This window comes from Abrus precatorius, unplaced genomic scaffold (assembly GCF_003935025.1).
Source record: "Abrus precatorius isolate BTA unplaced genomic scaffold, Abrus_2018 Scaffold8, whole genome shotgun sequence".
Lineage (NCBI taxonomy): Eukaryota > Viridiplantae > Streptophyta > Magnoliopsida > Fabales > Fabaceae > Abrus > Abrus precatorius.
The window spans coordinates 6,363,883-6,374,405 of NW_020874428.1; the positions used below are offsets into that span (position 1 = coordinate 6,363,883).

General features: G+C 29.9%; 1 protein-coding gene across 2 annotated transcripts; it reads left to right on the forward strand.

Moving 5' to 3' along the window:
* On the forward strand, positions 1-4,344 carry LOC113874975 (probable disease resistance protein At4g33300). 2 transcript variants are annotated; one of them, XM_027513336.1, is made up of 5 exons: positions 1-857; positions 1,144-1,538; positions 1,651-2,006; positions 2,128-2,339; positions 2,430-4,344. In XM_027513336.1, exons 1-5 carry the CDS (start codon positions 167-169, stop codon positions 3,236-3,238), a joined length of 2,463 nt encoding a protein of 820 aa, XP_027369137.1. In that variant the 5' UTR covers positions 1-166; the 3' UTR covers positions 3,239-4,344. The 2 variants fall into 2 exon arrangements, with proteins under 2 accessions (XP_027369137.1, XP_027369136.1); XM_027513335.1 differs by having other exon boundaries at positions 104-857; positions 2,128-4,245.
* The last annotated feature ends 6,179 nt before the right edge of the window (positions 4,345-10,523 follow it).

Consider the following 10,523-nt stretch of genomic DNA (forward strand, 5'->3'; position numbering starts at 1 on the left):
CGCACACTCACTGTAATAGCAAGGGCATTACAGTCAATTCCAAAACCAGTATGGAAAGTCGAGTGCTGACTGCTATAATAATAATACGAAGAAAGAAAAAGAGAAGAAGCGAAAGAAGCAATTGAAGTAGCAGTAGTTGGCGGCGCAACCGCACACGGCGGAGACGATGGCCATAACGGACTTCTTCTCCGGCGAGATCGCCTCCGACCTATGGAAAATGCTCATAACAATTTCCCGAAAGACTCTTCAATGCAAATCCAGCGCAGAACAACTCATAACCTTCGTCCGTGAACTCCTTCCCACTATCGAAGAGATCAAATACTCCGGCGTCGAGCTTCCTCCGCCGCGGCAGTCGCAGCTCGACCGTCTGTCAGAGATCCTCCGCTCCGGCGTCGAGCTCTCCCACAAGGCTCTCTCCTCAAGCCGTTGGAACGTCTACAGAAACTTCCAATTAGCGAAGAAAATGGAGAAGCTAGAAAAACACGTGTCACGGTTCTTGCACGTGCCCATGCAGGCTCATATACTAGCCGACGTTCACCACACCCGGTTCGAGATGGCGGAGCGGTTCGACCGGGTCGACGCGTCGAACCGGAGGATGGAACAGTTCTTTGAGGAGATGAAGATTGGAGTGAACGGTGGTGGGTGGGTGGAGGAGGCTGTGAGGAGCATGCAAGAGGATGAAACTTGGGTTGAAGAGTTTTCTGGGAATTTTGGTGTGGGTTTGGAGTTCGGGAAGAATAAGGTTAAGGAGATGGTTTTTACAAGACATGATCTTTGGGTTGTTGGGATTTGGGGGATTGGTGGGTCCGGGAAAACCACTCTTGCGAGAGAGGTTTGCAGAGACGACCAAGTACGATGTAAGTTCATGTTTTAAACTCACAACATGGATCATTTTCATGTTTGTTTCATGTTTTATGGTAACGAATTCTTCCTTGTTTTACGTGAAATGAAATCACCTTTTTTTTTTCTTTTAATGTGTGCCCAGGATTAGAAATTAATAAAAAGTAAATTTTTATGATATTAATGCATTGAATTATGTGATATTATAAAAATTGAATGAAGTTTGTGTGTTAAATTTTTTTTCTTTTTAAGTTTGTATCTGTGAGCAAGTGTTTCTGAAGTGTGAGAGTTGTTTTTTTGCAGGTTATTTCAAGGAGAGGATTCTGTTTCTGACTGTGTCGCAATCACCAAATGTGGAGCAGCTGAGAGCTAAGATTTGGGGATACGTCATGGGAAACCAAGGATTGAATGCTAATTATGCGGTTCCACAATGGGTGCCACAATTTGAATGCAAAGGTGAAGCTCAAGTTTTGATTGTTTTGGATGATGTCTGGTCGCTCTCCGTTTTAGAGAAGCTTGTGTGGAAAATACCCGGTTGCAAGTTTCTTGTGGTGTCTAGATTCAAGTTCCCAACAATTTTTAATGCTGTTCATGAAGTGGAATTGTTGGGTGAAGAGGATGCTTTGTGTTTGTTCTGTCACCATGCTTTTGGGCAGAAATCAATTCCTTTAGGTGCTAATATGAATTTGGTGAAGCAGGTAATTGTTTGAATTGAAGAAGTGATTCTTGTGAACTTTAAATAAAGTGTTATATAGTATAAACTTTGTTTACCTTATCTCATGTTTTGTATTTGTATCCAATGGGGAACAGGTTGTGGCTGAGTGTGGAAGGCTTCCACTGGCTCTTAAGGTGATTGGAGCTTCTTTGCGAGACCAGAATGACATGTTTTGGATGAGCGTTAAAAACAGGTTGTCTCAAGGCCAAAGCATTGGTGAATCCTACCAAATGAATCTCATTGATAGAATGGCAATCAGTACTAATTACCTGCCAGAAAAGATCAAAGAGTGTTTCTTGGACCTGTGTTCATTTCCGGAGGATAAAAGGATTCCTCTCGAAGTTCTAATCAATATGTGGGTTGAAATCCACGATATTCATGAGACTGAAGCATTTGCCATTGTGGTTGAGCTTTCAAACAAGAACCTTCTCACCTTAGTGAAAGAGGCACGGTATGCAACTTAAAAATGCATTTTTTTTCAAAAACTTGTTTTATGTATTCATTTGATTGTTGATTTTATCTCTTAAAAATGCCATTTTTCTAAGACCCTTGTGATATTTTTCATTTTTCAGTGCTGGGGGTATGTATAGCAGTTGCTTTGAAATTAATGTTACTCAGCATGATATACTGAGGGACCTTGCTCTTAATTTGAGCAATCGTGGGAGCATTCATGAACGGCGAAGGTTAGTTATGGCAAAACGAGAAGACAACGGACTACTCCCTAAAGAGTGGTCTAGATACAGGAACCAACCCATTGAAGCTCAGATTGTTTCAATTAACACAGGTATATGCCAATGCCTCTCAGGAACTTTCTTTATTATCATTTTGATTTCTTGTTCTGTGACTCATCTTAGGGATCAATTTTACATTGCAGGTGAAATGACAGAAATGGATTGGTTTGAATTGGATTTTCCTAAGACTGAAGTGCTGATTATCAATTTCACATCCAGTGAATACTTTTTACCTCCCTTCATTAATAGAATGCCAAATTTGAGGGCATTGATAATAATAAACTACAGCACCTCATATGCTTGCCTTCACAATGTTTCAGTTTTTAGGAATTTGACTAACTTGAGGAGTCTTTGGCTTGAAAAGGTTTCCACCCCTCAGTTATCAGGCATTGTCTTGAGAAACTTGGGCAAACTATTTATAGTCCTCTGCAAGGTTAACAATAGTTTGGAGGGAAAAGAGTTCCCTCACCTCTCTGAGCTCACTCTTGATCACTGTGATGATCTAACTCGCTTGCCCTCAAGCATATGTGGAATGAAATCACTCCAAAATTTGAGTCTTACCAACTGCCACAATTTGACTCAATTGCCTGTTGAATTGGGCAAACTAAGATCTCTAGAGATACTTCGCTTATATGCTTGCCCAGATCTCAAAACACTCCCTCCTAGCATATGTGACATGACCAGGTTGAAGTATATTGACATTTCACAATGTGTTAACTTGACATGCTTCCCTGAAGAGATTGGTAGATTAGTTAGCTTGGAAAAGATTGACATGAGGGAATGCCCCATGATTAGGAATCTGCCCAAGTCTTCAGTGTCATTGCAGTCTCTGCAGCTTGTAATTTGTGATGAGGAGGTATACGGGATGTGGAGTGATGTTGAGATGGCCAAGCCAAATTTGCATATTCAGGTATCAGAGCAGTACTTTGATCTAGATTGGCTTAGAGAGTGACAAATGTTTCTTGTGATGTTTCACTTCCCAATTCTTTGTATATACTTTTGTTCATAGCCTCTATTTGAAATGGAAATTATCCTATTCAAGTATCATGGCATAATCTTTTCCCTAGGCTGAAGTACATAACCTTTGTTTTTCTTTTGTGGTCAACATTCCAAATGCCTTTAAGTTCCTAGAATTAAATGCAAGTAGCCAGTTATAAATTCAATCTAGTTCTATTATTAATTGAGTCGACAAATAAGAATTCCAATTTCCTATTCCATCAGTGCTGAAAGATTTCTGCGGTTAAACATACTTCCTTTCAAGTATCACATTCCCAATGTTGATTTCTTTAGAAAAATATGTTAACCAAACTAATAACAAAAATAATGATAAAAGGAGTGAGGCGGCTAGAAAGCAAAATTGGACACAGGTTTCCAAAAGAGAATGCTTTTTCCATGCTGGGTCCGAAATTTAGGACCAAAAATTTGGAATTTTGGTGCCACTATCATAGTTGAACTTGATGTACATGTACAATGAACATGGCAGTTCCAATCACATGCCTCCACCAAAAGGACAGGTTCTAGATTAATAAGAAAACGCGTTAAGAGAAGCATTAAAACAAAAATCTAAAGCAACACCTCGGTTTTGAGGTCACCAGATTGGCACAGGTCACTGTCATGTGTCTACCTTGAAGCTTCCTTAGTCGATTTCTTATTTATCTTCTTTCATTATGGTCCCTTTGGTCAATGTTCTATTTTTTATTATTATCCTCCTTCTTTATTAATCTGTATATCGTGCAAGTCAAGCCTCCCCGGTCAACATCATGATCAGCATCACTACCATGAATGATTTTGGGTTTTGCTGACTAAATATCTTCAAGATACATGTTAGAGAATTAATAAAAAATATTTTTTTATTAAAAAATGTTAGGGTATATTAAAAATTACAGAAAGAATACATTGTTTTATTTTTAATAAAAAATACTTTTAATTCTTAAAAATATTAAAATATATAGGTGTAAGAAATATTATAAAAATATATCATAAGAAAAAAAATTGAATATAATATTCATATATTTCATCTTTTAAAATTAATCCATATTAATTCAATTATTAAATATTTACCACACAGGCTTTAATTTTCAAAGACTTCTTTTCTCTTGCTTTTCATGTGTGAGACTAATTTTGATCGGAGGATATATTTATCCTTATCACATTATTTTTAAATGAATTCGAATTCCTACCCTATAGATAAATTATTTGCATGGTATGATGAATTAAAATATTTAATAACATATTTTTCACTCACCCTTTTTTCCTTTTTTTAAATTATTGAGTGAAATTTATGAAGATTCCACTAAATGATATATTTAATGAATTTTATTAAATAATAGTGGGACACAAATTTATATTACTAATGCTTATTTTACATGAAATTTAATTTGCTAACTTTTTATAAACATTCAAATCAATAATTTTTATGAACGTGTGTGTTGATCCTAGGTATTAAAGTTAGACATTTATATTTTTTAATAATTTTTTATAAAATACAAAATTAATCAATTTAACTGTTGAATCATCTTATATTATCTTCATGATTATGTATATAAAATTTTACAAATATAAATATTTGTAAGTATATCATCCAAAATTTAATATTTACTAATATTTTAAAAATATAATACCCATTAAAATGAAATAATATGATAAAGTGTCTATTTACTTTATTTTTATATAAAATTTTATAAAGTTGACATATTTGATAAAAATCTTTAAATTAACGGTTAAATTAATTAATCTCATATTCTGTTAAAAAGTTATTAAGTAGTATACTATCATTATAGAAATATTTTGCTAATTAAACTACATTTTTAAAATAAAATTTTATATATTTTTTTATGTTTTAGTTTATATTTTCATTACTAATTAATAACATAATCTTCTTTCAATATTGTTAAAAAAAAATTCTCATTTTACATGTTTATAGAAATACTCATAATACACGAAAATGGGTGCTTAACAGCTGATTTGAATAGTGAAATAAACCATTAGTCCATTATCTACTTAAGAATTTCCTGTTTATTTTTCTCTTCTTTGGGGAGCACCAACCATGCTTGTCTAATGCATGATGCATCCATGAGGCAAATATTTCTTACATTGACATAATTGACAAAGAAAAAAGTCACAAGTAAGAAACTAATATCTTCCTTTCATCCTATTGCATTGAGTGTGTTGAAAAGTCCATAAAATCATGGTAAATAATATTTTAAAGTAAAAGTTATAACTTAAACTGTTAAAATAAATTTACAATTGAGTAAATTTAGTGTTAAACTAAACACATTTTAAGTTTATCCTAACTTGAACCAAACTCTATTTTTGGTTAAGTCAGTTTTTAAAACTCAGACTTGATTTGCTTATGATCTGACCAATAATCAGATTATAAACTTCACATATAAGTAGAATATATAATTTTGGACAGCATATTTATAAAATTTTATAAATCATAAACAAAAACTAAGAATTTTTTCACCTTATATAAATTACATTAGTGTAGTCAAAAGGTTCTATATTCTCTTTTACTGATGTTTATAAAATTAAACCTTTAAAATTTTATGTAGCATTATATATATCGTTGTTGGTCAACTATGTAACATTATATTGACTTGAACTGATTTGAAGTGTGACCCGAATTTGACAAAAATTATTAAGCCCAACTTTAAACGTTTAGCATGACTAACAATATATATTTTTTATTATTGAATTATAGGAATCTTGCTAAATAACTAGAAATAAAACTTGTATAAAATTTTTAGACTTGTAGAAATGGATTAAGGGCACAATCTACCCCACTTAATTTATTATATAATCTTTTTTTTTTAAGTTCTATAATTAGTGGGTTTACTTTGATCTTAAGTTTTAATATACCAAAATATTATGTGATAAAGTTAATATTAAAGATGAATTAGTCAAATTGTTTTGAAGAATAATTAATAATTATTTTTATTTAATTATAATATTTATAAAATTATTTTATTTAAATAAATTTCAATTTTATATTTGAAATATTTAAAAAATATTATTTATTAAAATATATTAAAATTTATCATAAAAATAATATTAAATAAAATAAATTTTAGATTTTTTATTTGTTTAATTTTTTAATTAAATTTAATATTGTATAATCATTTATGATTTTAATTAAGAATTATTAATAATTTTTTAACTATACAATAATGAAATTATACAATAAAATTTTATAAAATAATTTATTAAAATATGATAATTAATTTAAATACAAGTAAATGAACGATTGTTAGATTTTAATAATTATTTTAATAAATTCAATTAATTTTAATATTTTTTATTTTTAATGAGTTTTAATAATTATGGATTCATTATAATTTAAATTTTTATATAATAGTTATTTTTAATATAAATATTTCTAATATTAAATAATTTTATATTAATATGTAGATATAGATAAATTATTTATTTAAAGAAATTTTTGTTCAAAAAATAAAAAAAATATAGTTGTTAATATATTTTTTCAATTAAATAATTAATAAATATTTGCATAAATCAATAAATAAAAGTAAAGTTAAAACATAAATTGTCATTTAACAATTTATATATAAGTATGTGTTGTAATTTATTGTGTATTTTATTATGTTACACTAATTTTATAGTGTAGTTAATTATATATATATATATATATATATATATATATATATATATATTCGTTTCAAATTTTAAATTAATAAAGTAAATAAAATTATTTTTTTATAATTGTCATATTTTTATTTTAATTTAATAATTATATATATATCGCATTTAGTTTAAAAATTTATATTAAGTTTTATTACAATTTTTTTATAAAAATAAAAATTTTAAAAAATTATTTTAATTTAAAAATTTTCTATCAAATTAAGATATGAAAAATGTCAAATTTTACAAGAATTTATTAATTCTTATTATGTTCACACGTTACTTTTCTGTATTCATAAATTTTGTAAATTAAATATTCTATGTTTATAATTTTTATGATGAAGTATTACATTTACTTTTAACTTTTATCTAATTGACTTAATAAATTTTTAGCTAACGTTATTTTTATTGCTAACTTTATGTGTTTATTATGATCTTATTTATTAAACATGAGATGTATAACACTTTAATTTAATTTTTAAATATAAATAAATTTCACAAAATGGAAGTAATAAAAAAATTTCATTTAAATAGTTCTCAAAGCATAGTTCAACAAAGTATTTCAAAATAAGAATGAATTACAATTTGAATCAAATAATTGCTACAGGACTTAATTAATACATTTTAGTTTCAAAATAAATACTCTAAGTCCTATAACAATATTATCTATCCATTCACTGAGCTCGGTACTGATTATTTTGGTCACCTGAAAAATAAATGTAAGGGTGAGTATTTCATACTATCACATACAAACACAGAGACTCACCTCACGCAGTATACACTTTTCTAACATTATTTAAATCACATATCAAGCAAATGTAAAATCATGCATTTTCAACATTCCATTCCAATTCACCAAATAGGTGCGCTCACTGCACCATCAATCAATTCACACACACACATACGTGCACTCACTACATGTAGCCGCGCTCACTGTGACACTATGATCACAGTTTTCTGATGTCCTCAACCTCAGGGATTTACTCAGTTTTACACTATGGATGATCGCCTGATAGCTCCCGCCTCACGAATACAGCGTATGCAGTCACGAGTCTCTTGGCAAAGGTGTTAGTCAGAGGCCAAGTCAGGAAGAGAGTATATGACCTATGGTGCACCCACTGTTGGTGTCACCACCATCCTCTTTTCCCCAAGGTATTTCTACCGCCCTCATCTTCTACATCCCTAGTGTATCGCTGAACCATTCATAATTTTCAACATTTCACAATCATAATCACATTCACGATTCATCATACCTTCCACACATATTTCATTTATCTCATATCATTCAATGTCAATTGAAGGCACATACACCCATATTCCACCACACAATATTCAATCACACATTTTTCATCACAATTTCTCTACAATCATTCATTTCATCACACACATTTTTCAATGTCAATAACACTAGGTTCCACATAAGATTTTCACTATACCCTATTATAATCAAGTCATTTTCATCCAAATGCACACATTTCTACTTTCTATTTCAATCACAACTCTACAGAAAACAATATAAATGAATTTTCAAGCAAAAAGAGATAGGGTAGAGTTGTTCCTTACCTCAAATCAAACATCTAAACACGAAATTAACAAAGAATGTGCTCCCCACATGAGTTTCGTCCTAAATATATGAAAAATTCCATAAGAAATCGAAAAAACAAGGAAGAGAAATGAAAAATCGGAACCCTAACTCTTGGACCTTACCTCCAAGCGTCTCAAACAAAATATCAACCTTCAATCCAACCCAGAATGACTTTGGAGGTAGTTTAATCGGTAAGAACGGGTTGGGAATCGAGAGAACAGAGAGAGATCCTTGAAGGAAAAGTGAGAAATAAATTTTTCAAACCTTAAATCCCTCAAATATCCCTCTGGCCGCAACACTCTTGCTACAGCGAGATATTCTCACTGTAGTGAAAATATCAGACAAATTTGTACTCTGATTTTTGCAAAGACCCTCTCGTTATAGTGAGACTACACCTAGAAATGCACACATCTCTGTTGCTTTCTCATTACACCGAGAACGCAACAAAATCACACGCTTTGCCCATGACACTCTCACTACAGCAAGAATGTCTCTGTAACACATATTTAGTCTACATTTCAAACGATTCTAGCCTAATCATAAGTCAATCATCAACAATCATGCTTAAGCACAAGTCCACATTACATTTTAACTACATATACATACATCTTCACAACCATATTTACATCCAAATTATTACACAATCAAACGCAAGTCCAAACATCAATTCACATATTTATATTAATAAATCAATGTTATTATCACAAAAATTTAGAGCGTTACAAGATGTCTTCACACAAATTAAATACTGATTCTCACAAAAAATATATAATAAATCTTTAATATTTTTAATAATTTTATAAAAATAAATCAATAAAAAAAATATTATAACATAAAAAAATTTATAATTCATATTTAAATAATATTTTAAAAAAGTGCTAAAAAGCATTTATAAAATTATATAAATAAAAATTATTATAATTATTTAATAATTATCAATAATACAGGTAAAAATATGAAAAATATGTAACTTAATTTAAAAATAAATTATTATATTTTATCTAATATTATTTAATATCAATAATCATTATAAATATTTAATATTATACAGATTTAATTCTTCTAAATTTATTTTTTAAGTAATTTAATTTTTCTACAAATTTATTATAGAAAATATGTATATAATGTAAATATTTTTAATAGAAATATTTATAAGATACTACGTGATTATTCCTATAAAAAAGTGAGCTAAAATAATTTTTGACAAAACATTTAATGGATAGATTAACCCTAACCCAGATGTGAACAATTTATCCCCATGACCTTTTCATTGTTTTTCAACCTTGTGGGCTTTGACCCTAACTCTATCATGTGAGTTAAAACTAACCATTTAACAGCGTTAAAATTTCACTTAATAAAATTATGACATCCCTCAAATTAATTAGTCCCATGTCACTCTCTTCCAATTTCATGTTGGATAATGCCTAAATGCCCGACAACACTAAGCTCGCCACTTCACAAAAGCGTGAATCGCAAAATCAGAACATCGAACATTATCTTAAACGTTAGATATACAGTTTACACGTAAAATATAAATTACGCGGTTACGCCTTACCAACATGGCCCACTTTTCTTGTTTTTTTTAATATATAAAATAAAGCTACGAAATTATATAAAAAGAGAATAATAAACTATATTGAAGTGATAAAGTTCAATTTCAAATTGCATAGGTATCACACTGTAGAATGAAACCTCCCTAAAATAAGCATGTCCATAAAGCACCAAATGTATATTTACCCTAAATTTGAAAAATACCATTTTTATAACCTACTAAAATTTAAGAACAATTGCTTCTTCCTTGTCCACTTTCAAATTCAATTTAGGTGATTTTTTTCTTTGTATCTTACTACTCGTAGAATATACTTTTCTCCTTAAAACTCCTTAATAATTCTACTGTACACCCTATTCAATATCTTCACAAATAATGCCAACACTGATTTCTACATGCCACAAACTACATATTTAATCACTAGTTCCGCACCTCAAGTCCATTCTCAAGCATATTGTTTTA